The 27,524-nt window shown below is 40.0% G+C and overlaps 3 protein-coding genes across 4 annotated transcripts in view; 2 read left to right on the top strand and 1 right to left on the bottom strand.

Annotated features, from left to right (window-relative positions):
* LOC134624314 (protein NLRC3-like) overlaps positions 1–27,524 on the top strand; it is a 55,911-nt gene that overhangs the window by 14,398 nt on the left and 13,989 nt on the right. Inside the window, exons 5-7 of one of the 2 annotated variants that reach the window (XM_063469289.1) lie at positions 18,566–18,794; positions 18,943–20,752; positions 21,292–21,465. In XM_063469289.1, coding sequence (XP_063325359.1) covers positions 18,566–18,794; positions 18,943–20,752; positions 21,292–21,465 — 2,213 coding nt within the window. The remainder of the gene's footprint in view (positions 1–18,565; positions 18,795–18,942; positions 20,753–21,291; positions 21,466–27,524) is intronic. The other variant, XM_063469290.1, reaches the window with a different exon arrangement.
* LOC134624336 (uncharacterized) lies at positions 774–5,461 on the top strand. Its single transcript, XM_063469318.1, has 6 exons — positions 774–3,000; positions 3,310–3,572; positions 3,768–3,958; positions 4,092–4,185; positions 4,367–4,560; positions 5,181–5,461. Exons 1-6 carry the CDS (start codon positions 2,803–2,805, stop codon positions 5,366–5,368), a joined length of 1,128 nt encoding a protein of 375 aa, XP_063325388.1. The 5' UTR covers positions 774–2,802; the 3' UTR covers positions 5,369–5,461.
* Positions 5,333–8,055, bottom strand: LOC134624333 (uncharacterized). Its single transcript, XM_063469315.1, has 6 exons — positions 7,568–8,055; positions 7,177–7,305; positions 6,777–6,970; positions 6,133–6,280; positions 5,833–6,037; positions 5,333–5,751 (listed from the first exon to the last, which is right to left on the bottom strand). The coding sequence occupies exons 1-6, from the start codon at positions 7,775–7,777 to the stop codon at positions 5,447–5,449; spliced, it is 1,191 nt and encodes a 396-aa protein (XP_063325385.1). The 5' UTR covers positions 7,778–8,055; the 3' UTR covers positions 5,333–5,446.

Here is a 27,524-nt window from a genome sequence, read left to right as displayed (position 1 = left end):
GCCAGAGGGGGCTGCACTGGCGTGCCCGCCGGCTCTGCCGGCAGCCAGCTGTGCCAGAGTGAACAGAGCCGCAGGCCCAGAGTCCGGAGGCCGGAGGGTCCCCTACGCCCCAGAAGAGGCCTGACCGAGCAACAGGCACCAGGCCCCGCCAAGTAGCCACCGGGAGTGAGCTGGTACATGCCTGAGCGCCCAGCCCCGGACACCAAGAACCACTAATGCACCGACCCCTGAGGGCATCAGTCACCGGCAGGGAGTGTGGTGAGAGGAGATAGGCCTCCATACTTTGGAGGCCCTGGGAGTTGCCTGGGAGGCACACACAGACACAAACATCCATTTGCGAGAGTCAAATTAGACGAAAGTAACAGTGAAAAGTATAAAAATAATTTTCACTGTCGTCACCTGTCATTTTCTCCAGTTCTGAATTGAATATGTTTGAGCTTGGTAGCAGTCATTCTGTTCCTTGTGCGGCGATTTACTGTCCACCTAAATATAACAGGAACTTTATTAATGACTCGTCTGAGTTCTTGGCTGAAATAATGCCAAAGTATGACAAGGTTTTAATCCTTGGCGATATGAATATTTATGTGTTGTTGTCCTACTAAACCAGGGGTGTCCAAACGTTTTTCACTGAGGGCCACATACATAAAAATATAGGAGGGGCTGGGCATATATAGGTTATATAAGGTATATAACCTTAACGTATTAAAGTTAGAAAAATCACTTAAAAGTGGTCAAATGTGTTATATTGTTGAATATAATTAAAGACAAAACTGCCTTCATCAGAGCTTTCCATAAATGGATCTTTATTGATTTATTCAGAAAAAGGTTTGGTAGCTCATTCTCAGAACAGCAGCACATTTCTTCTTAGACAGAAGATTTACAGCACAGAGAAAAACAATAAAGGGGAAAATGGGATGGGTAAATTTCAAGCTTGTTATTTAAGTTATTAGGCTTAGCAAAACATCTATTAACGTTCATTTGAAACCGTTATCAATATTAATAGACTGAACTGGACTTAATAACAGGAGTGCATATAATTTTAGTAAATTATTCTGGTGAGTATCAGCTGCGCTGGGTATGTAAATCGGGCCATCTAGCTGCGGTGCTGATCGTACGCCACTCGTGCCAAAAATTCGGACAAATGTCACTTGATCAAGGAGCAAATCTGCATCAGATGAAATCAGCTGACTTTGCGTGTGCGTGCGCTGCGCACAGCGGTGTGTACTCTGTGTGTTAACAAGAAAAACGCATATAAGAAAGTGGTGCGCAAAAGCAGGGTAGTGACAGAATTGATGCGCATTATTGATATTTGAAGCATGTGTACCTGCACATGCATGCTTATTAACACACGTGTACTGTGGAATATATTTTTTACTCACCTAAAGCGCTCGTGCTCTCGTCCACTCCCCGCAAAAAAATTAGCAGCTGTGCGGCGTCTGTGGCATCGGTGCTCTCATCGCATGCGATGGAGTAAAAATCAAAAGCACAGCTTTATCAGACAGTTGCAGTTTAATGTTGGCTGACAAGTCTTCAATGCGTCACACAACTGTATTTCTGGACATGCTGACGTTGTTGAAGTCCTGCACTTTTTACAGGCACATTATTTCGGTGACTTTAACGAGGCAGAGTTTTATGAGGTCTCCATCTGAAAAAGGCTTGCCATGTCTTGCGATGAGTTGGGCGACCTCATAGCTGCTATTGGAGCCTTTTTCTGGACAATTTGAGCACGAAAAAAATACTGTTGCTGACCCCGCAGGACAGCTACCCTTTGCTTTAATTTCTGCTCTCGCTCAGCACCAGTGTAGGATGCATAGGCCTGATGTTTGGTTTCATAATGACGTCGTACATAATACTCTTTCATAACTGCCACAGTTTCAGTGCAGATCAAACACACACACTTCCCCTTTAATTCTTTGAAGAAATATTCAGTCCAATTCATTTTTCTTTATATCGCTATATATAGCGCCAAATCACAACAAAAGTCGCCTCAAGGCGCTTCAGAGGTACAGAGAAAAACCCAACAATCATATGACCCCCTATGAGCAAGCAGTGGCGACAGTGGGAAGGAAAAACTCCCTTTTAACAGGAAGAAACCTCCGGCAGAACCAGGCTCAGGGAGGGGCGGGGCCATCTGCTGCAACCGGTTGGGGTGAGAGAAGGAAAACAGGATAAAGACATGCTGTGGAAGAGAGACAGAGGTTAATAACAGATATGATTCAATGCAGAGAGGTCTATTAACACATAGTGAGTGAGAAAGGTGACTGGAAAGGAAAAACTCAATGCATCATGGGAATCCCCGGCAGCCTACGTCTATTGCAGCATAACTAAGGGAGGATTCAGGGTCACCTGGTCCAGCCCTAACTATATGCTTTAGCAAAAAGGAAAGTTAGAAGCCTAATCTTGAAAGTAGAGATAGTGTCTGTCTCCCAAATCCAAACTGGAAGCTGGTTCCACAGAAGAGGGTACGGTGGCCCTGAAGTGCAAACCACAAAAACAAATCACAAAACGTAAAAACAAATTGAAAAGCGCAAAAACAAATTGAAAAGCGCAAAAACGGTCCGTGTACTTTTCGGTATTTGAAGTTTTGTTTCAGAAACCAAAACGAAAAAACGATATTTAAAAGAATTTTCATTTTTTTAATTTTTGATAAAGAATAAAATGGGCGAAAATAACTTGTTTTTTCATTCGGTGGTAACAAATAGCCGTCATACACTTAAAATTAGACGTGCTTTTTTGGATTTCTTCGTGATTCAAATAATGAAAGTATACTAGCGCAAAAACAAAAAAATAGACGCATTTTCAATGTCTGAAACGGGAAGTACTTCTTCTGCGCGTTTTTTTATGGCGCGCGCACACCGTCCCCCACACAAGAGATCGACGGCCTTAAAGTTACACTGGAATAAACAGAGGATGGACCATTACGTTGTTTTTAGGAAAACTAAGAGAGTGACACTCCGGGACGAAGACATGACTGCAGAAAAACTGGGTCGCATCTTTCAGGTAGATATGTAAACTTCGCAAACTTTGCTTTCAGCAGTTTTTTTATGAACGTTATTGTTCTTCCTTACTGCGGAACGGCTAACGTTAACATTTGGTGATTTCATGTAGGCCTACTTTTACTAATACTATGTCTAGCCGTCTTCATTGTGCTAATATGTGAATTGTGCACATGTGCTAATGTGTAAATAGTTATTCATTGACTTTTACCGGCTACTAGCTAATAAGTAAGCCTTTAGAGCCTATTAACCGTGTGCACAGGAGTAACACGTTAGCAGAGCAACGTGATTTACGGAAACTTTTCTTAAACAGGTATCCGCGCATACTCTGTACATCACGGATGATTCAAACGTGGCTATGTTCCCCGGTGCGGTCTCTGGTGTTTTCAGCGCATTAGACCTTACACCCAGAGGTCACTATGAAGTCCACGGAGAAGACATGGAGTCAATTCCAACAGCAGGTTCCAGCGGGCAGCGTTTTGCATTTATGCGAGCACCAGCTGTGGCAGCGTCTGCACCTTCACGTTCACAGCAGGCTACTTCAAGTTCCCCTATGTCCTCCAAAACATTTCAGAGGTAGGATGAGTCTGTGTTCTTGAATATTAAATTACAGAACAGGCAAAATAAAAAGAAACATAAGGTGCATGGATAGTTGAATTGTTAAGAATAGCAAAGCTGTTTTAGTACAATTTGCCTATAGCAATCACTGAATGGATTTGTGGCCTGCTGTCTTTTACAAGATATGTAAAATTATTATGTTTTGTTTTACAGATCAGTGTACTTTGCAGATGTAGTTGGTGGGAGGTTGATTCCCAATAGAATGGTGGTTGTACGATTCCTGGAGTCTGAGGCTACGCTTCAAGGGATAGTAGGAAAAGTGCAAGATGCCATTGGTAATTACAACCCAATAATTTTGACAGATGCACAGGGCAATGCAATTCTGGAGTCGGAGGGCACAACAGGTGAGCCATAATATTACAGCTAAAGCCCATATCTTATGGAGAGACATGTCTTACCAGACTCTTTGTAATATTTATTGGGTAATATGGTATTGGCTTCTAAACAGGTTTCTTTGGTTTTGTTTTTCATCTGTAGGGTCACAGTACTGGAGACAAAATGCACGAAAAATTCTTGCTGTGCCTGAACAAGACTTTAATTGCCTCCAGGGAACAAAGAGGAAGAAACTGAGGTATGTGAATAAATATGTATATACTATAGGATGAACATCAATATAGAAGAATTAATTTGATTTAAATCCTATAATAGCAGTAAGACATCACTACATAAATCATCATCTATCAGTAAGTGATGTGATGTTTCTTTAAGCCAGTAAGTAGCTTTGACATCTGATTATCCATTTTTATTTGTAGCAGCCGTAAAGATGATGACAGTGCCAGTTTGGGAGAAGTGAGTGACAAAATAGAAGAGTTGGTGTTGGCATCTCAAAGTCTGCCAGCTGTCACAGCAGCAATCAAAGAGCTCACTGATCTTGCAGTTGCCCAGAAAGTCACAACCCCCAAGCTGCAGACACTCAAGGAGGGATTTAGCTGCGTGGTTTGTATGAGTATGTTCAAATGTTGCTTAGTAAATACATTACATCTACACTAACATTTTAATTACAATTAAAACAATGTCAAACCACATTCAATCATTACTTTGGACAAACATTTTTTTACCAAACATAGGCTCTTTATTCAGCAGTGTCCATTTAAATACTTAGGCACAGACAATCAAGATGCAGGTCTACTGTAACATAACATTCAAAAGTTTACATGCACATTTAATTTGGGTTCTCCTTGCAATCTTGACTATGAAAGTATAGCTTTTCAAATTGATTACAATGTCAGTATGGGTGACGGTACACTGTTCACAGTAATGCAAAACTAAAAAGTTCACATTTAAAATGGGACTGTAGTTGCATATATTGAATCAAGTACCTGTAACTTTTTCATTTTTCTTGCTTGCTAATTGAGAAAATGTACTGATTTTGCCCCTCATCAATTATAGACAAAAATATAGACAGGGACTTTCTCAGAACAGCGTGAACAAGAGTAATTACAGAATAACCAAAAATATTCTGCATGCTGTCTGTAAATTTATGTCAAGACTGACTTTGAACCTATAGTTTGAACTAAATTCAACATAAATGGATAACAGTCTCACTTATCTGATTTACTTTTGCAGACATCATTGAGGATCCAGTGTTCTCACTGTGCTGCAGAAGCATTATTGGCTGCAAGACATGTGTGGAACAGTGGCAAGAGACATCACAGCACTGTGCAAAATGCAGGGAGAGTAACAACGGAGTTCTACAAATTACTGGTCTAACAGCTGCATTTTCTGTATTGAAATCTTTTTTTGCAGAGGAGTAATGTAGTGTGTACACACAAATGTTTACAGTCAGTTGATTTTTTTTTTGTCTGTTCTGTACAGTTTACAGATGCAGTGGTTCATACATTTCTCTGAGTTATGTTTATGAGACAGAGCAGAGCTTCTTTGTATGGCATAAAGTCACCATTTACGGCTCTAAAAAACAAATGTGAAATATCAGGATATTTTTCTGCAAAATGACTCTCTGTTCTAAGTTTGTCCTGTTCGGTTGTGAAGGGATCAACTCCAAAAGTCGAATATTCTTTGAGTGCAGATCCCAAGTGCTGCCTGTAAAGGTCTGCTGCTTCAAGTGCATTTGGCAAGAGCTCTGGAGAAATTCTTCTTTTACACCCATGTTCTGCAAAGTGATTTGGTATGCCTTTTCCTGTAAAAAATAGAGGAGGTGTTTAAATGTTCATTATCAGGGTTGTAAGCAATCTGACTTTTTTTTTTTTTTTTTTTTTACCTGGGATTCTATGAGCATTCCATGATTCTACCACACTTGCAAGACCAATGTTACACAGCTGACAGGTTAGATTGGACACACAGTATCGCACAAGGTTATCCTCCATATCTATCTCCTCCTGGTCCATCAGCTGGAGTAGGGCAGTTTTTAGTGGGTAGTTGACACGGTTGTTGATTTCAGGCCAAATCCTTTCAACTGTGTGGTTCTAAAAGAGTTAAAAGAAACATGTCTTAAATGTACGTAGTAGTACACGTAATAGTATAAGAATTTCAGCTGATGTTAATGGTACTTAAATCTTACTCTTGTGGATGAGGTCTGTAAATAAGGCAGTCTCTCCTGATTGAAGCGATGATGTGACAGCATCTCTTGCATGAACAGTGTTAAATAAAATTCCTTTCCATGGTCTACTCGCACCTGGTCCCACATACCATAGGTGATCACTGCAGGTCTGGTACAGGAAAAATAAAGAACATTTATTAACTATTTTGCTTTAAGACCAGCAAAGGTGTTATTATTTTGAATGTATTCATTCATGTTTTTTTTGGGTAATATTTTAGTTGTAGTAGGACAACATATATTTCTTAAGTTTCTTTGCAATGTCACTGTCATGCTCAGACTTTAGATGTATGTCAGAACAATTGAAAGATATGTGGAAATCCAAGAACCTTGTTCCATTCATAAATGAACACTGATTAATTGCAATAAAGTAGTTAAATGATTCATGTGCAATTCCATTTTATTTATTTTTACATTAATAGAAAATGTTGATCAAAATGTTTGGTAAGTTCTTAATATATTATATTCAGGAACATAACCAGACCCATCTGTTGCATGTCTAATTTAAATTCAAATATTGTAAATTTGGGTGCAGCTCATGTCCAATATGACTAACATGTCCATCAAAACACTTAAGATGAAATAAATGGTTTGAGAGGTTGTATTACCTGAAAACATATTCATAGATGCTCAAGTTGTTTTTGATTGGCATTGTGGAATGACTCACAATCTTTTTACTGAATCCATCTACAGCTAAAACATGGGTGACTCCAAACATTACAAGTTTCTCGTTTTGGTCCAGGTGAACCTTGTGCCCCATGCATTCAGCATGGTACGGTGTGGGATTAAGATTCCGAGCTCCCTTACAAAAAAATCACAAAAATAAATGACAGCTGACTGGATAAAGGCAGATTTGATCATACGTTTGAGGAAGAGTCAAGTAACTGTTAAAGCAGGGCGTACATCTGTTAAACAGAATTAGGCCCTACCATTACATGATGTATATCACAAATATGACAAAGAACATTGGAATACAGTTCTAGTGGAAGATTAAATAACATAGGCTACCTGGCGTCTTGCTTCATGATAAGGTTGATGCACCTCTCTTAAAATTGACCCAATTCGTCCCTCTGCAGCATGTACCCCTTTTGTGGACAGATAGCCCTTCATCATTTTGCGGCCATATGTTGGGCCCACCTGTTTAAAATAAAAGATCATGCTACTACTAGAACAACAAATGTAAAGTAGCTTATTCTGAAAGCAAATGTGTAAAGCTAAAGTATTGTGCTAATTAACTGTACAAATACCAGTGAGAGACATCTTTAAAATAACTAACGTTACCCACCACCCGCAAGACGCTAAAACGCGCGGGCGCGCGCACACAGTCTAGACTAACCCCCTTACAACCCAGTTAAGACAACCATACACAGTCATAAGGTGAAGGAAGAAAGTACCTTACCTCATTTATAGCTTGTGTCACCTCAAGCTCCAACCGTGTGTCCGAGAGTCGACAGCTAGTGATTTGCTCAGCACAAAACTTTCTAACATTTCTCGCAGAAAATCCTCTCACTTCCCCGTGTTCATATGACAGACGCTCTGATATAATTTCCGATGACAGGCCTTGTTTTGCCATCTCCATGATCACGTCTGAGTATTTTTCCAACGTCATGATGTCCACACTACAGTGTTTGCCATAAGTTTGCGCATCACTTGTACAGGTTGTTGACCTACTAAAACTTCCGGTTCAGACAAAATAAATAAAGGGCCCTTTCTCGTTCTTTTTTCTTGGGTTTTTCGTTTCTGATGTGCGAAAGGACAAAATGAAAAAAACAATTGTTTTACGTTTTTCATTTTAGCTTTTTAAGTTGAGAATTAAATAAGTGTCTCATTTTCTTTTTTAAATTATACTTTCTGAAACGAAACTTCAAATACCGAAAAGTACACGGACCAAAAACAAATCTCTTAACGCAAAAACAAATTGAAAAGCGCAAAAACAAATCTCATAACGCAAAAACAAATTGAAAAGCGCAAAAACAAATTCACTTAACACAAAAACAAATTCACTTAACGCAAAAACAAATTGAAAAGCGCAAAAACAAATCACAAAATGCACAACAAATTGAAAAGCGCAAAAACAAATTGAAAAGTGCAAAAACAAATTCACTTAACACAAAAACAAATTCACTTAACGCAAAAACAAATTGAAAAGCGCAAAAACAAATCACAAAATGCACAACAAATTGAAAAGCGCAAAAACAAATTCACTTAACGCAAAAACAAATTCACTTAACGCACAACAAATTGAAAAGCGCAAAAACAAATCACAAAACGCACAACAAATTGAAAAGCGCAAAAACAAAAACCAAACCGGAAGAGGTAGGTACCAATGCTGCAACAACAGGCATCACTGATTGGATGATGGATCCGGTAGCCTTTTGAACCGGAAGTTGTTCTGTTCGGAAGTTTGGTGACTGCTCTACCAACTTTTTTCCACAACTCGGACAAAACATGTTGGCTGTATCCCAATTCAGGGTCTGCAGCCTTAAAGTACGCAGCCTCAACGATCCTCAAGGGCCGCGTACTTAAAGACCGCTAAGGCCAGAAGTGCGAGGCTTGTGAAATGGGACGGTCTAGCCTCCGTCGCGCTGCCCAGGTTGCCTAGCAACCATAACACCAACCGCTGGAAACGTTTCATACAGCTTTGACGGAAATGAAGGAGAACATATTTTGTTCGTGTGTTTGTTTCTACACGATCTTTGTGTGATTTAATAAGTATCTGAGGCTGAGACCACAGGACTGTAAAATATGATTGCTGGCCTTCATATCTGTACTGAAGAGTCATTTAAGATTAGCTAGTAAATAGCAATTAGCTAATGTTGTTCATGAGACTAAAGTCAGTGTAAATATGATATGGCCAATATTATAGTTATTATATTAATCATAAGTTATCACAGCAGTGAGTTTGAACTCTCAAATCAAATCACTTCTATTGTCACATCACATGTGCAGGTACACTGGTACAGCACATGTGAGTGAAATTCATGAGTGAACTCTGTGTCTAATACTGAGCTTCAGTAAAGATTCAAGTTGCAGTTATTTATATGTCCTATCACCTTAAATCTTCACTCAAAGACACTCAAGTATCTTTGACAGTGTATATATAGATGTATTATATATAAGAGACAAATATTGTCCGTGTAATATGTTGGCATTACTAAATTTGGCTCAATGCTTACATGTATGTGTAAAAAGAAAATGTACGAGCTGTGAAAACTGTTTCTGATAAACAAAGAGTAGACTGATATATGAAATATTCCTTTATTGGGTGAGAAAATCAGACCATGTCATAACTGATTTAAGTCATACAGAATAGATATCAGAGCCTTAAACAGGCTGACTTCTGCTAAATGGGTCAAACTGGGCAGAAAGTCTACAAACACATAACATCCTTATAGAATATGATGTAACACTATAGATCAACTTACCTCAGACTATATCATAACAATATGATGCAACAAACACAGCAGTGCTACTAATCCAAAATACTCAAAGCTTCATAGAACTGAAACAAACATTTATTTTTAGCTCCATTCTGCTGCTGATACATACTTTAGGTTTCTGAATATTAAACTTGTTGCTGCCTTTCATAGTGTGTAACTTGAAGGCCCTGAGTACTTTCTCCCACACTGAAAACCCTGGAATGATCAAATTATCTGAACATTACCTAATAATGATTCAGGACAGATAATTAGTTTTTTTTTTAAACTTTCCTAGCAGTCCTTCACAAACAGGGAACAGTCTGTCTTTTCTCTCCATCTGTCAGCTGCTGCTGGCTCTTCCTCCTCCTCTTCCTCACACACTGCTGAGTTTGTCCTGGTGGATCATCAGGGGTGCAAAGCCTCACAGATGATGTGCAGCAGTGGGTCCCTCAGTCTGTCCTCACTCTGGACACTTCCAGTTGTCACACATGGAAATCAAATGTGTGATAAGCTGCAGGATTCAAACACAAGTGTAACTTATAAATACATGTTCATACTTTTATTCCACAATCAGAGAGAAAGAAACAGAGAGAGAGTGCAGGACAGACAGACAGGTGACAGTCTCATTTGTACACACTGCTACAAACAGTAGGATTTAGTGTTTGTGTTATTACGAGTGCTAAACAAGAAGAGTTCCCAGATGGTGCAGTGGACACATGTGTTACTCCTGTGATTAAAGCATCTTTCTTTCAGCTTAACGAGTGAACCGTCAGCTCGTTCAAACACACGTTAAAGTCCGTTTGGCTCGACACCACCGAACAGAGGCAGCAATATAACATAGCTAACATTAACAGTGCAGTGAATGCTGCTTGTGCCGTGATATTCAGGACTGCAAACCGAGCAGCATCACTGACTTTCAGCTTGTTGTGTTTGTGGATATATGACTGACTTTAATTATCCATAAAATCATCACATTCTCTGTAAGATTAAGGTCAACTATTGTATTTTAAATGCTTTAAAACAAAGTAAACGCTGAAAGTACAAACATCGCTAATGGCAAATAACTTTGTCGACATGTGGCCAACAGTAATGTTTTAATGTTCCTCATTATTAAACATTTGCACATAAAAAAGTGACATCATATTCAGTACTTACGTTTAACAGTTTACTCTTCGGCCGCTATGCTTCTGCCGTCTGCCGCGTGACTGCCGCGCTATGAATTGTGAGATATGTTGGGCCACGAAGTCTACACCGCCACAGCCTTAAAATTCATGGAAATGAAGGCCGAATTTGAGGGCCGCGTTTCGAGCAGCCTTTGAATTGGGACAGCCTTCGGCGCGCCGCTGTGACGTAATCGGCCTTAAAATGCAGCCTTTAAGGCTGCAGACCCTGAATTTGGATACAGCCAACATGTTTTGTCCGAGTTGTGGAAAAAAGTTGGTAGAGCAGTCACCAAACTTCCGAACAGAACAACTTCCGGTTCAAAAGGCTACCGGATCCATCATCCAATCAGTGATGCCTGTTGTTGCAGCATTGGTACCTACCTCTTCCGGTTTGGTTTTTGTTTTTGCGCTTTTCAATTTAAGTGAATTTGTTTTTGCGTTAAGTGAATTTGTTTTTGCGTTAAGTGAATTTGTTTTTGCGCTTTTCAATTTGTTTTTGCGCTTTTCAATTTGTTGTGCATTTTGTGATTTGTTTTTGCGCTTTTCAATTTGTTTTTGCGTTAAGTGAATTTGTTTTTGTGTTAAGTGAATTTGTTTTTGCGCTTTTCAATTTGTTTTTGCGTTAAGAGATTTGTTTTTGCGCTTTTCAATTTGTTTCTGTGCTTTTCAATTTGTTTTTGCGTTTTGTGATTTGTTTTTGTGGTTTGCACTTCAGGGCCACCGTAAGAGGGGCCTGAAAACTGAAGGCTCTCCCTCCCATTCTACTTTTAAATACTCTAGGGACAAGAAGTAGGCCTGCAGTGTGAGAGCGAAGTGCTCTAATAGGGTGATATGGTACTACAAGGTCATTAAGATAAGATGGGGCCTGATTATTTAAGACAGGGGTAGGCAACCTTTCTGATGGCGAGTGCCATTTAAAATTTCCTCAGAAGTCAGTGTGCCATATGATTGCATTAGCAATAAATTTAATAACGCTCTATATTAACAGCTACACATTATATAGAACCACTTTATAGAATTATATTTGTTCGCAGATGTTGGCAGCTATCGGCGAATAGTTATCAGCTATTTTGAAACAAAAAAAGACACTTTTTATCCATAACAGCAAATGAACTGTACAACAGAAAATACAAATGCTATTTATGGTCTCCTCACAACAATGATAAGAAAAATAAACTGGGCCAATATGGTATGTCTGTTAATACAGAGACACACATGTTAATGTGATCTCTGGTCTCCCACTCAGAGACACAGGTCTCCGAGTGTCCAGCATTCAGACGGCTACCTGAGGACACTCATGTGAGAGAAAATCTGCTCACACAGATATGTAGAGCCAAATACTGTCAATAAGGCCTCTGCAATGTTCTGAAGACAGTTAAACTTGTCAGGTAGTGATGTTCAGCAGGTGAAAATGCAAGCTCCATGAACACACACAGCTGTAGATTCCAGCTGCTTCGATGTCGCATTAACTGGCATTAACTCAGCCAGTTAATGCGAGACAAATCTAGCTGCTCATTAAAGATTTCTGGTTTGATCAGAAAATAAAACATTGGTCCATACACCTGAAAGTCCCAAAAATGCATTGTGTCTCGAGTCTATGGATGCATTTTGACTAAAGACCGGCCCCCCAGATATTAAAGCCATAAAGCCTTTGAATGAAAACAAACGCTGCTGTGACAGTGATGTACACTGTCTTGTTGGTAAATGTATGATTTCTATACATTTTACGTCAGATAAAAACTTTGGTTGTGAGCTTCAGATAATTATTTAATAACAGCCAGACATTTTAAATGAGAATAAGAAAGTATTTCTTTGTGCCCCCCTTTCCCTGTTAATACCCTACCTGGCCCCCTGGCAAAACTCTGCTAGAGCCGCCCCTGCACAGTTACCAGCTGTCAGCTACTGAGAAAAGGATCCTGGTGTTATTTGTCTCTCAGAAACTGTTCATAACTTCCCTTCAACTCATCCATGTCACCTAAAAGGTAAACCTGTTTCTCCATCACCTGTTCAGCTCTGGTGATTCAGTAAGGACATCTCCTGGTTTCATCTTCATGTTTCCCTCTCACCAGATATACAAACCGATATCATGACCAGCAGCTTTGCTGCTGTTGTTTAGCGCGACATCCGGCGGTTTCCTCTTTCTGGCGCAAAGTGGGCGATATATAAACAAGAGAGAAAAGCTGATCAGCTGATCATTGATCAGTTTCATGATTAAAGTAGCAACAGGAGAGGGAGGGGGAGAGAATGAGAGGAGAAGAAGATGCAGCTGTGTAGCAAAGACACAATAACTCCAGCTTTGTGTCTTTTTCCATCCTGGCTGAAGTCCGGGACAAACTGTGTTCCTTCTCAGCTCAACACGAAGCGCGTAATAATTTCTCTGAATGTGGGACGATTCCGTTTGTACGGGACGGTTGGCAACTCTACTAACTAACCTTTTGAATAAAATAAAGTTCATGCTAGCTAGTACGCAGTACGAGTTATTGTAACTGACTGTAAAAAGTCAGCACAACGAAAATAAACTCCACCTAAACTTGGTTTATATCTGACCCAGATAGACTGCAGGTCATAACTTCTTACCTGAAGTTCAGTTCACCTGACGCTCCGACCGGCGGCTGCCTCGGGTCTCTCCTCCTCCTGCCTCCCCTTCCCTCATCCACCTGCTGGCCTCCACCACTTGTTAATTTTACTGAATCTGTGGAAGCTCCGCCATAGCCACCACCAAACAACTGAGTTATTTTTACACACCGACCAGCGTCTGGCCAATCCACCACCAAAAAATTTTTAAAAAAAATCGGGCCACCGAGCAAATGCCCTTATGCCCGATGGCCAGTCCAGCTATGGTCGTGCGTGCCATCAGTTAACCCTTCGCGTGCCAACGGTGGCACGCATGCCTAGGGTTGCCGACCCCTGATTTAAGACCTTGTATGTGAGAAGCAGGATTTTGAATTCAATTCTGGATTTAACAGGGAGCCAATGAAGGGAAGCCAAAACAGGAGAAATCTGCTCTCTCTTTCTAGTCCCTGTCAGGACTCTTGCGGCAGCATTTTGGATTAACTGAAGGCTTTTCTGCGAGTTTTTAGGACATCCTGATAATAATGAATTACAATAGTCCAGCCTGGAAGTAATAAATGCATGAACTAGTTTTTCAGCGTCACTCTGAGACAGGATATTTCTAACTTTAGAGATGTTGCGCAAATGGAAGAAAGCAGTCTTACTTAATATGTGCGTTGAAGCACATGTCCTGGTCAAAAATGACTCCAAGGTTCCTCACAGTGTTACTGGAGGCCAAGTTAATGCCATCCAGAGTCAGCATACATTTTCACTGCTATGCAATGTCTTCTAATGATGCTGGCTAGGGGAAGCATGTATAATGTAAACAGAATTGGTCCTAGCACTGAACCCTGTGGAACTCCATAATTGACCTTAGTGTGTGAAGAGGACTCTCCATTTACATGTACAAATTGGAGTCTATTAGATAGATATGATACAAACCACTGCAGTGCAGTACCTGTAATACCTACAGCATGTTCTAATCGCTCTAATAGGATATTATGATCAACAGTATCAAACGCAGCACTGAGGTCTAGCAGGACAAGCACAGAGATGAGTCCACTGTCAGAGGCCATAAGAAGATCATTTGTAACCTTCACTAAAGCTGTTTCTGTGCTGTGATGAGCTCTGAAACCTGACTGAAACGCTTCAAATAAGCCATTCCTCTGCAGATGATCTGTTAGCTGTTTGACAACTACTCTTTCAAGGATGTTTGATATGAAAGGAAGGTTGGAGATTGGCCTATAATTAGCTAAGACAGCTGGGTCTAGAGATGGCTTTTTAAGTAAAGGTTTAACTACAGCCAGCTTGAAGGCATATGAAGGTACATAGCCGATTATTAGAGATAGGTTGATCATATTTAAGATTGAAGCATTAATTAATGGCAGGACTTCTTAGAGCAGTTTAGTAGGAATGGGATCTAAAAGACACATTGATGGTTTGGAGGAATTAATTATTGAAGTTAACTCAGAAAGATCAATTGGAGAAAAAGAGTCTAACTTAACATCAATGGTACTAAAAGTAGCTGTAGATAATATTACATCTGTGGGATGATTATTGGTAATTTTTTCTCTACTGATAGAAATCTTATTTGTGAAGAAGTTCATGAAGTCATTACTAGTTAACGTTAAAGGGATGGTTGGCTCAGTAGAGCTCTGACTTTTTGTCAGCCTGGCTACAGTGCTGAAGAGAAACCTGGGGTTGTTCTTATTTTCTTCAATCAGTGACGAATAGTAAGATGTTCTGGCTTTGTGGAGGGCTTTCTTATAAAGCAGCAAACTATTTCTCCAGGCTAAATGATGATCCTCTAAATTTGTGACACGCCATTTCCTCTCCAGCTTACGAGTTATCTGCTTTAGGCTACGTGTTTGAGAATTATACCACAGAGTCAGGTACTTCTGATTTGAGACCTTAGTTTTCACAGGAGCTACAGTATCCAGAGTCGTACGTAGTGAGGAGGTAAAATTATTAACAAGATAATCGACCTCTGTTGGTGTAGCGTTCAGATAGCTGCTCTGCTCTATGTTGGTACAGGCCATTGAAGATGATAACACTGGGTGGATTATATTCTTAAACTTAGTTACAGCGCTTTCAAAAAGACATCTACTGTGATAAAGTCTACTCTCCACTGCTGTGTAATCAGTTATTGTAAATGTAAATGTTATCAGGAAATGATCAGACAGCAGAGGGTTTTCAGGAAACACTGTTAAATGTTCAGTTTCTATGCCATATGTTAAAACAAGATCTAGAGTGTGATTAAAGTGGTGGGTGGGTTCTTTTACATTTTGAGAGAAGCCAATTGAGTCTAATAACAGATTAAATGCCATGTTGATGTTGTCATTTTTAGCATCTACATGGATGTTAAAATCACCCACAATAATTATTTTATCTGAGCTGAGCACTAAATCAGATAAAAAGTCTGAGAAATCAGACAGAAACTCTGTGTAAGGCCCAGGTGGACGATAGATGATAACAAGTAAGACTGGTTTCTGAGTTTTACAGCTGGGGTGGACAAGGCTAAGCATCAGGGCTGGGCGATATGACCCAAAATTCATATCTCGATATTTATTAGCTGGATGGCGATATAAGATATATATCTCGATATTTTTTTTAAAGCCATAAAGTAAGAACAAAAAGAGTTCTTAGTCAAACTGTGTCCCAGATTTCACAGAGGCACTTTTATTAACATACAGCTTAGATGTACATGAAAAAAACTTCTCAAAAAGAAATTATCAGCATTTATTAAATAATAATGCTCCATAAATAAAACTGTTGTTTTTGTGCATAACAAAAAAGCTCACAATTGTGCAGTCAAAATGTAAACTAAAAGACACTGAGCATAATAACATAGACAGATTTCACAGCTGCTCTGTTCCCAAGTTCTACTGCGTGACTGACAGCCTGGAGTTTGAAATCCGCTTCATAACTATGTCTCTTTACAGGTGCCATTTATGGTCCTTATACACACACAGTACGGTAATATTATGTTGAAGCACAGTACGTATCACTCCGCGAGGCTCCTCGGTAGCCGTAATGCTCTGACAATCCATCAAGCGGTGCAGCTCCGTAGCTTAGCAAAGTCGGACTAAAACATTTTTTGACAGATTGCTGAGCGCTGCGTACCACATAAAATCGGTTCGCGGTCATCAAGCACAACCAGAATTAACAAAAGGCACACTGTCAACTTTTGAGAGAATGAAAGGATCTTAGGCTTTGCAGCCCCTATGGGCTGCATGGCGTTATCGTGGTTAGCGTGGTTAGCTTGTTAACATGTTGATGCCGTCCAGCCCCACGCACGGGGCGATGCGCAGTAACTCGTTAACGGAGATTTGCCGTGTCCATCTTGTCACTGCCCTGAGGTGAAGCAGTGGGAGAGGAGGGGGAGTTGTGTTCAGTGAAGGAGAGGCGCGGTCGAGTAACGTTGCGTAAAGACAAAAGTGGACGAAAGAGAGGCAAACTTGTGGCTCCACAACTATAATTATAACGTAACGTAGACTATATCGATATAAAGGATATTGTCACATCTTGTATCTCGTATAAAAATATATCGATATTTTTAAAAAAAACTCAATATATCGCCCAGCCCTAGAAGCGATACTCTACCATAGAGCGAGCGAACACCAAGTGACAGCGCCACCCAGGGTCAGGCAAATATTCACTCTCCCACCGTGTCTGAAATTTTCTGCACTCACTTTCTACCTTTCGCTTCTTTGGCTCTGCCATGTTTAGTAACTTGGGGTAAATTTCTTCTGTGATTGTCCTTTTTGGTGGCGCAACTGCTTTGATCAACAGTAGCTCCCCCTGGTGTTAAAACTAAGAAGTGCAATACACTCAAGCAAAAGTTGAAGTGCGGGCCATATTCTAATCTATGTATAAAATTACTTGCGGGCCCATTAAAAATGGGTCTGCGGGCCAGAGTTTGGACACCCCTGTGCTAAACCTACTTGATGCTTTTAATGTTTTGCAGTCTGTCACTGGTCCCACACATAAACGTGGACATACTCTGGATCTGTTTTTTTTTTTTTTCCCCACATGGTTTGCCTGTTTATAACCTTAAAATTTATGATGACGTCTTTTCTGATCATATACCTGTTTTGTATGAAACTTCTTTTCCCTGTATTATCGCTACGTGTGGTTTTATCTCTTTTTGTGACTTAAAAATAGTTTTACATTATTATTATTATTATTATTATTATTGTTGTTGTTGTTGTTGTTATCTTTGTCTGTTTAATGTATTGTTTTTAACTTTTATTTCTGTATTTTTTTTTATTGGAAAGCACTTTGGTCAACCATGTTGTTCTTTAAAGTGCTCTATAAATAAAGTTGGATTGGATTAGTGAACAAAGAGAGCTGGATGTTATCAGCGGATCAGTAAAAATCTATTTATTATTTGTTTCAGGTAAAAAATAAGTGAAAAATAGAAAACATTGGGGCTTGTGTTGTGTGAATGCCTCACAGGGATTGACACTATTTGAGATCCTGTTTCTCTTTATTCTTTCTTTTTCTTTTTCTAGTTGCTTCTGTCTGTTTTTTGCTGCTTAACTAGTCAAGCTCTGAAAATGAAGCTGTTTCTTCTCTCGTCATATCTCCATGATGGAGTGTCAGAGAGCCCTGAAAATTGCCTTGAAAGTTCACAAAAGCCTGCTGATTCACTTAATACAAGAACTGCGGTCCTATCCGACCTACTTTTTGATTTACACAACATTTTGTATCACCAAAAAACTGCGGTTTTTGCCTCTCTTTGGTCTGCAGACGTTCCATGTGTCTGAGTGTGTGTGTGTGTGTGTGTGAGTGTGAGTGTGTGTGTTTGTACAACCCAATTTTTATTCTTTTATTCAATGATTCAGACTATTAGACTGATTGGCTGCCATAGAAACACACAGAACACTCCAGGCTCTCTGTGTGTTTCTTTGTATGTCCGTGTTTATGTTTTGCTGTGTGTCTGTCTTTGTATGTCCTTGTGTGTGTACTTTTGTGTATCTCTGTTTGTTTTCTTCACCTCTTTTTAGCAGAAGTTTTAGCTTCTTCACCTGTATTAAGCTCAAAATTCAGCTTTCTTTACACATTCAAATACTATGAAAGACACTTAATTTATAGTGTTACATCATATTTTAGAAGGATCTCATGTGTTTCTGTCATTTCTGCCTTGTTTGACCCATTTAGCAGATGTCAGCCTGTTATCTACTTTGTGTGACTTAAAGCATTTGTGATACAACTGGCTTTGTTGTGGTGTGATTGGGTCATTCATTAAGTATTCTATTCCAGCTGCTGGAGGATAACATCGTCACATTTGTGAAGAGTGAGTTGAAGAAGATCCAGGAGGTTCTGACTCCAGATGACCTAAGATGCTTAATGAGTCAATGCAAGGATGGCAATTTATTGCAGGGTGAACATGAGGAGCCTAGTGAAAGCAGCAGAGAAGCATTTGTGAAGATCACATTGGATTTCCTGAAGATAATGAAGCAGAAGGAGTTCGCTGAGTGTCTGCTGAGAAGTGAGAAATATTAGCTACTGCTCTAAATATTTATAGTGCTCAGTAAAGGAAAAATTTATTCTGTCTGAAGGAACAGACAAAATTACATTTACAGTATGTGCAGTTAATAAATCCTTGATTGTTGTATTTTGTCTATTGGTTCATTTAGGAACCTCGCCTAGAAACTTCCAATGGTGTCAGCATGAATTTAAATCTGCACTGAAGAAGAAGTTCCAGTGTGTGTTTGAGGGGTTCGCTAAAGCAGGAAACCCAACCCTTCTGAATCAGATCTACACAGAGCTCTACATGACAGATGGAGGGACTTCAGAGGTCAACAATGAACATGAGGTCAGACAGATTGAAACAGCATCCAAGAAACTAGATGGTCTAGAAGCAATAACCACAAAAGAAGACATCTTTAAAGCCTCACCTGGAAGAAATAAACCAATCAGAACAGTGCTGACAAAGGGAGTGGCTGGCATTGGGAAAACAGTCTTAACACAGAAATACACCCTGGACTGGGTTGAAGACAGAGCCAACCAGGACATCCAGTTCATATTTCCATTCACTTTCAGAGAGCTGAATGTGCTGAAAGAGGAAAAGTTCAGCTTGGTGGAACTTGTTCATCATTTCTTTACTGAAACCAAAGAAGCAGGAATCTGCAGCTTTGAAGACTTCCAGGTTGTGTTCATCTTTGATGGTCTAGATGAGTGTCGACTTCCACTGGACTTCCACAAAACTACAATCCTGACTGACCCTAGAAAGTCCACCTCAGTGGATGTGCTGCTGACAAACCTCATCAGGGGGAAACTGCTTCCCTCTGCTCGCCTCTGGATAACCACACGTCCTGCAGCAGCCAATCAGATCCCTCCTGACTGTGTTGGCAGGGTGACAGAGGTCAGAGGGTTCACTGACCCACAGAAGGAGGAGTACTTCAGGAAGAGATTCAGAGATAAGGAGCAGATCAGCAGGATCATCTTCCACATCAAGACATCACGAAGCCTCCACATCATGTGTAGTATCCCAGTCTTCTGCTGGATCACTGCTACAGTTCTGGAGGATGTGCTGAAAACCAGAGAGGGAGGACAGCTGCCCAAGACCCTGACTGAGATGTACATCCACTTCCTGGTGGTTCAGGCCAAAGTGAAGAAGGTCAAGTATGATGGAGGAGCTGAGACAGATCCACACTGGAGTCCAGACAGCAGGAAGATGATTGAGTCTCTGGGAAAACTGGCTTTTGATCATCTGCAGAAAGGAAACCTGATCTTCTATGAATCAGACCTGACAGAGTGTGGCATCAATATCAGAGCAGCCTCAGTGTACTCAGGAGTGTTCACACAGGTCTTCAAAGAGGTGAGAGGACTGTACCAGGACAAGGTGTTCTGCTTCATCCATCTGAGTGTTCAGGAGTTTCTGGCTGCTCTTCATGTCCATCTGACCTTCATCAACACTGGACTCAATCTGCTGGAAGAGCAGCAATTGGCTTCCAAGAAGTTTAAGCGTAGTAATTCTTTAGAGAGGCTGACTTTATTTCAGAGTGCTGTGAACAAGGCCTTACAGAGTTCAAATGGACACCTGGACTTGTTCCTCCGCTTCCTCCTGGGTCTTTCACTGCAGTCCAATCAGACTCTCCTACGAGGCCTGCTGACACAGACAGGAAGTAGCTCACAGAGCAATCAGGAAACAGTCCAGTACATCAAGTGGAAGCTCAGTGAGAATCTGTCTGCAGAGAAAAGCATCAATCTGTTCCACTGTCTGAGTGAACTGAAGGATCGTTCTCTAGAGGAGGAGATCCAACAGTCCCTGAGATCAGGAAGTCTCTCCACAGATGAACTGACTCCTGCTCAGTGGTCAGCTCTGGTCTTCATCTTGCTCTCATCAGAAAAAGATCTGGATGTGTTTGACCTGAAGAAATACTCTGCTTCTCAGGAAGCTCTTTTGAAGCTGCTGCCAGTGGTCAAAGCCTCCAATAAAGCTCTGTGAGTAAATATTTACTCATATCTTTGTTGTTATCAGTGCAATGTATTGTTTATAGTAGCATAAATTGTTAGCGTTTCTGAAACTTTTTTGAGTGTAGCCTTTATAAAAGTGCTTTCCAGACCTGTTCTACATTGGACCTACAGCTTTTCATTAACTACTCAAAAATGAATACAAAGCAGAGCTAAAACAGCCTGTTTCAAACAGAAGATGAATGTGGGGTCTCATCAAGGTTGAGAATGGGATAAGTAAGGATTATTTTGAACTATATCTGGCAACAACAATCATATAAATTCTAATTTGAAAAGTATGTATACCTGTGACAGAGGATACCGGTCTTTTACTAAATGTTGCACATCTAGATATAGAGGTATAATTGTGTTGTTAAGCAAATTAAAAAATGTCATCTATATATTATTTCCAGACTTGAATTTGAAGGTGTATTTATATTAATTACGTCCACGTGGAAATATTTGTTTATCCCGTAGTAGGTTGAAACAAAAGGTAATTTCATTTAATCACAAATATAATTGATTTTCAGATTGTCTGGCTGTAATCTCTCAGAGAGAAGCTGTGAGGCTCTGTGCCCTTTTCTCATCTCCCATACCTCTACTGTGATGGAACTGGACCTAAGTAACAATGACCTGCGTGATGCAGGAGTAAAACTTCTGTCTGCTGGATTAAAGAGTCAAGATTGTCCACTTAAAAAACTGAGGTCAGGATTCAGCCTTGTTCATTGATGTAAATTTAAAAACTGTATTATATCATGGCATAAACAAAAACCTTATTGAATTCTAAATTGAACTTTTATTTACATTTTTGTATCACCAGCCTCTGAATTACTATTTGTTTTTTTGTTTTTTCAATTTATTCTTGCATATTGGTCACTCTGTTTTTAAAAATGTGAATTTGGACACTCCAGCAATGATAGTCGGTGTTGGGGAGTAACGGAATACATGTACCGCCGTTACGTATTTAGAATACAAAATATGAGTAACTGTATTCCGTTACAGTTACCCTTTAAAAAGGTGGTATTCAGAATACAGTTACTTTGTTGAAATAAATGGATTACACGGCGGTACTTCCCTGTTTCATAATGTCGCGGGTCAGGACTGTTTGGGTTTTGTTTGACAGCTACGTAATGTTGTTCCAGGCGGCAGCGTTACGGTTGCCATGGTTACAGAGTGACGCTCTCTCTCTGTGTGTTTCCTGGGTGAGAGAGCGCTTTTTTGTTGTTGTTGTTGTGCTAAGCTAAAAGGCAGAATGCTACAGGCATGGCCCTAAAGAATGTAGCCCCATGGACTGCCCATGAGGCTACATTCTTTAGGGCCATGCCTGTAGCATTCCGTGCCGCAGGGAGAATGGACTACCATACACGTTATGTGTCTGTGAGCGAGGGAGGGAGAGAAAGGAAAAGTCCGATCTGTCACGGAGCAAAAACGGGAGCTGGAAGCATGTAAATATAATAATAACCACTGCAGCCAAGAAGAGTGCCTGACGAGCCCAGCTGTAAGTAAGCTGTTAAGACTCAACTGTACACTGTGTTCGTGTTTTCCTCCGGAAAAAATAAGTTCCGTTGGAGCAGCCTTTCAACGCCTCTCTCTGTCTCTGGCAAGCAAAGTTGACCCAGACAACAAAGTAAAGATATTTTTCGGCTACCAGCCCGACACAGAACCCACCGTATTAGCCAGAGGTCCCTTTACTACTGTTCGGAGCCGCGGACCTTCAGTAACAGTAATAAATCACAGCAATAGTACATTCACGTAGTTGTAAACAGCACAATAATATATTAAGTAATCCAAAGTTTTTAGAATACGTTACTCTCATTGAGTAACGTAACGGAATACGTTACAGAATACATTTTGGGGCATGTATTCAGTATTCTGTAGTGGAATACATTTTAAAAGTAACCTTCCCAACACTGATGATAGTTTATTATATTCCTGGGGCAAGATCAGGTGACACTGAAACAAATTTGAAACTGCAACATTGCCTTAATAGACAGGGGCCGCAGGTGCGCATTCGCTGTCAAAATAAAAGACGCGCACCAGATAAGAAGTTGCAACGCGCATTTGCGTACATATACTGCTTCTTTTGCATTCTTCTTTTGACTTCTTCTGACATTTCTTTGGAGTTGGAGGAACACCAAAGTAATTTCTTAAAGGAGCTTGCTTCTTCGACATCTTTAATAGTTCTAAACAAATGTCTGTCCTCCTCCATAAAATTGTATCTACACAAACAATGTTGCAACTTCTTATCTGGTGCGCGTCTTTTATTTTGACAGCGAATGCGCACCTGCGGACCACTTATGTGCACCCCTGATAATAGAAATTCGATAGAGTTTCTGGGAAAACCTGGTCTCGTTACGAGAGATGGCATCCACTCCACCTTTGCATGGAGAAGCTCTTAGTTCAAGAGATATGGTTGAATTCATTAACACTCCAACATATGACTACGCATAGTTGGGATGCAGAAGCAGAGTTTTAATATTAATGTGAGTGAAGTTGGCCCCCCCACCTTCTTCAAATCCAACAAAAGTGGTATCTTTCAATGCTGTGATCGCAGCCATTCCCCCAACTTTCTGTGAATGGTACTCATGGCCATTCGAGAATCTGTGTCTTTGATTAGTAGTCGATGATCAATGGTCATAAGAATTTGCATGCTAACAATCATGGAACTAACCCCCCAGCACATTGTTCATTCAGTGGTGCTAGTTTCCTTCGCTGTGCAAATGTACTGGGTGGCTGTAGCTCAGGAGGCAGAGCAGGTCACCTATTAATCGGAAGGTTGGTGGTTTGATCCTTGGCTCCTCCAGTCTGCATGTCAAGTATCCTTGGGCAAGATACTAACCCCAAGTTGCTCTCCGATGCATCCATCGGAGTATGAATGTGTGTGAATGTAGTTAGATACAGCACTCAGTACAGATAAAGTGCTTGTGTGAATGGGTGTGATTGGGTGAATGTGATATGTTGTATAGAGCGCTTTGAGTACTCCGAGAGAGTAGAAAAGCGCTATATAAGAATCAGTCCATTTACCATCTACTGTTTATAAGGTTGGGGAAACCTGCAGTCAGGTGAGACTCAAGAAGTCACTTCAATGAGTGATGAAACGTTTCTCCCACTGAAAATGTCCAGATGAACAGAATCAACCTATTGGAATTTATTTACCTAGATGATTGAGCACGCATCAAGACATTATTTTATTAATGTTTTTGAAATGATAGCAGCACAAACGAAAATTTTTGCAGCACAAACCAGCACAAACGTAGCACAAATGTTTGATATCAGTTTTTCTTTGATTTGGGTAATGTGGGGGGGCTGGTTGACCTTTTGACCTTTACATTTTTGTTAATATCTTTAAAACAGGCAGCACAAACGACAATTTTAGCAGCACAAACCAGCACAAACATAGCACAGTTGATTGACACCAGTTTTGTTTGATTCCATTAATGTGGGGGGGCTGGTTGACCTCTGATGACCTCTGGAAATTTTCTTGAATATCTTTAAAATGATAGCAGCACAAAAGAAAATTTTTGCAACACAAACCAGCACAAACGTAGCACAAACATTTAATACCACTTTTGTTGGATTTGAAGAAGGTGGGGGGGGGGCAACTTCACTCACATGTAATATTATACCTCGCTGCAGTTTTTGTCCTCCTGTTACACTCGCCTCAAATTAAATGTGGAGTGTTACACACTGTCTCTATTCTACGTCTCTTTTAATAAATTATTTTATATTTAATCAACACACTTATTCTGGCTTCAGTTCATCTTCAGTCAATTCTGTATCAAATCTACCATTAATGAGGCGTCCTTAAAGTCACCACTTTTTAAAATAGTGTTTTAGTGTTACTATCCATACAGGTTAGGAGAGAGGCAGAAACATGGTGGGATTTGCAGATATTTAATAATTAGTTCTGCACAGTAACTGATAAAGAGTCTGACTGGTTGCTCTTACAGTATGTTGGGTCTGAACTCAGACCCCGCTGTATCCAGGACTTATTCCCATGAAAGAAAAACAAGGCGAACATCCTTTACTTGCTAGCAAGGGAAGTCCTTGGTCAAGAACCAGCTCTTGGAGCTCACGCTCCTAACCTGTCTCCAGCCCAAAGTCCTTCAAAGAGCAGCTTCCCTCGCAGCTATTTATTGACAAACTTCAAACAATAGTTTACCACACGTACCTCCCCTCTTAACCCCTCTTGGTTACAAAGACGAGGCACTGTATGTATGTGTGTGTGTGTGTGTGTGTGTGTGTGTGTGTGTGTGTAAGAGAGACCTCCTGCTGGGCAGGAAGCTTACATCTTTCAGATAGGATGTATCTACAAATAACATTACAGCCCCCTACCCAGAACCCCGAGAATCTGGGGGGGAAGGACAGTTGAATCCCTTTCATCAGAGTTGGCAAGCATAAAAATGACAAACATTTAACAATCCACTCTAACACAGTATAAAACGCATAATAAGAATACAGTAGTAGTAGATGTTATATGCTTTTCTGTCGTATCTGAGTATCAGTGCCCCAGGGCGAGGTTTATTGAATTGCGTTGAAGCACTCCTGCTTCAAAAGACCTGCTCATCAAAGGATTTTGATACCCATCATTTTTACATCAGTAAGACAAAGAATTTCTTCATCCCCATTCTATGAAGTAGAATTTATTTTTCATGTATTTTGTTATTTTTTTTCTTAATTTTTAAATAACGCAGGACACTAAGAATGATCTTTCACAAACATGTTAATATTATGTAAGCTGAGGCAATAAAACACGCAGCATGCTGAACTGTAGACGGTAAACCTGTAAACCTCTCATATCCATGAAAAAACTATAACATTGTGGTTACTGTGTTAGTGGTGTAACTTGATAGTATGTGGCATAAGTTAATAACTACAAGAGACATGATCCTAAATATAACTTTAGGAATAATAAAAAAAGATTTTACTTACTTTACAGTCCTACAGCAGTAGCTAGAATGGGGGTTTGATTCCAAATATATTGTTATAATCTATTGGTTTATGCAAACATTTATCTACGAGACAAGCCAAAAAAGAGGCAAATGGCGGCTAAAGTTAGCAGTTGGTGCCCAATTTCTTTTTTGTATTTATCCAGGGAAAAAGGTGAAAGTGCAGTAAGTAGCAGTCTGCCATCTACTGGCAGCCAGCTCTTTGCAGGCTGTTTCTATTTATGCTTATTACACAGAACTTACCACAGGTGTTTCCGGGTAATAATCACACACTTTTTAAGTTTACTAAAATACGTTATTAATATGCTATTAAACTGCATTTTGCAGTTCTGTTTCCTGCTTATTACACAGAAACTACTAATTATAGTGGTAATTGAGTGGTAATAACTTAAAAATTACCACATTATTACATTCTTGTTTCTTCCTTGTTACCCTACTATTACCACTTCATTACCAAGCTGTATTTCCATATTATTACTCCCCAGTGTTGGGGCTTTTATTATCTTATTACATAAATTTCAGAGTAATAATAATCAGCTGTAACCACTGTTGCTACAATGATATATTTCTTGGACATGAAGCTGTTATTACTTTGTTAATTGCATGGTAATAACTTTGAATGTGCTAACCTTTCTTCTTTCGTTTTTAAAGTCATCGGCTAGACACATTTTACTGAAATTTGGTAGAAACTTCATCTGACATTTATGAGAGAAGTTATGCCCTATTTACACATTAGCAACATTTTAGTAAGATATTTGTTCATGAATACGTTCTGTCAGCTAACCAAGAGGACAAAAAAGCACCAAGTCTGCACACCAGCGTGTAAGATTTGAATGTGTGGATTTGTTTGGTTTAAAATCCACAGTTTTCGTTTAACAAAAACAAGTAGGCTTCTGGCGCTCCTCTAACACGTCCCACATTTGGAGTGAAGCCCTCCAAATTCAAAATATTCTGTAGTGTAGGTATAAAATGCCCATTCCACAGTAATATCTTTCAAGCGGAGAAAAATGTGACTGTTTCCTTTCAGTAGGGGCTGGAATTTTATTTATCTGGGACTTCACACAGATATCTTGGTGGTGCTGCTCGATAATTGCATTTACAACTGAGCTTAGGGTGTGTTTGGTCAGCTCCAAAACTGCTGTTTGCAAAAATGATATCTGTCTTGTCGTGGTGCTCAAAAGTTGGTTCCTGGGGCTGCTTGTCACCAGATGGAGTTTTATGGGACCGTGGGATTTCAGTCCAGAGCTTTGTCGACCCAGTCAGGCTCGGTTGGCTCGGTTGGCTGGTGTCATTGTTTTGGGTCATTTTTAGCCAGCTTTTTGAGTTTCTTGTGTTTTGGTGACATTTTGTATTATGGTTTATTTTTTTAAGGTTCATTTAATTAGTCCTGAGTTTATTCCATGTTAGTTTCTTGTACATTTAGGTCCCCCTATGTCTTTGTCCTCTGTCTCCCTCTCTGTGTGTTTGGTGTACGTTAGTGTGTCCTTGTGCCTTGTTTTCCTTTTCTATTACTAGGGCTGGGCGATATATTGAGTTTTTAAAAAAAATATCAATATATTTTCATAAGAGATATAAGATGTGACAATATTGTTTATATCGATATAGTTTATGTTACGTTATAATTCTACTTATGGAGCCGCAAGTTTGCCTCTCTTTCGTCCACTTTTGTCTCTATGCAAGGTTACTCTGCCTCGCCTCTCCTTCACTGAACACAACTTCCCCTCCCCCATAGCTTCACCTGCAGGCAGCGACAAGATGGACACGGCAAATCTCTGTTAACGAGTTACCGCGGATCACCCCGTGCGTGGGACTGA

The sequence above is a fragment of the Pelmatolapia mariae genome, linkage group LG3_W (assembly GCF_036321145.2).
Source record: "Pelmatolapia mariae isolate MD_Pm_ZW linkage group LG3_W, Pm_UMD_F_2, whole genome shotgun sequence".
Taxonomy (NCBI): Eukaryota; Metazoa; Chordata; class Actinopteri; order Cichliformes; family Cichlidae; genus Pelmatolapia; species Pelmatolapia mariae.
The sequence above is the reverse complement of the archived record's forward strand: the minus strand, read 5'-3'. Positions and strand labels throughout refer to the sequence as shown.

Excerpts from the sequence above, each read along its gene's own strand:
- LOC134624333 (XM_063469315.1), bottom strand. The coding sequence starts at position 7,777 with ATGACGTTGGAAAAATACTCAGACGTGATCATGGAGATGGCAAAACAA. Across the intron at positions 7,306-7,567 it reads TGACACAAGCTATAAATGAG|GTGGGCCCAACATATGGCCG; the intron begins GTAAGGTACTTT and ends TATTTTAAACAG. Across the intron at positions 6,971-7,176 it reads ATCATGAAGCAAGACGCCAG|GGAGCTCGGAATCTTAATCC; the intron begins GTAGCCTATGTT and ends TTTTTTTGTAAG.
- LOC134624336 (XM_063469318.1), top strand. The coding sequence starts at position 2,803 with ATGTCTGAAACGGGAAGTACTTCTTCTGCGCGTTTTTTTATGGCGCGC. Across the intron at positions 3,001-3,309 it reads AACTGGGTCGCATCTTTCAG|GTATCCGCGCATACTCTGTA; the intron begins GTAGATATGTAA and ends TTTCTTAAACAG. Across the intron at positions 4,186-4,366 it reads ACAAAGAGGAAGAAACTGAG|CAGCCGTAAAGATGATGACA; the intron begins GTATGTGAATAA and ends TTTTATTTGTAG.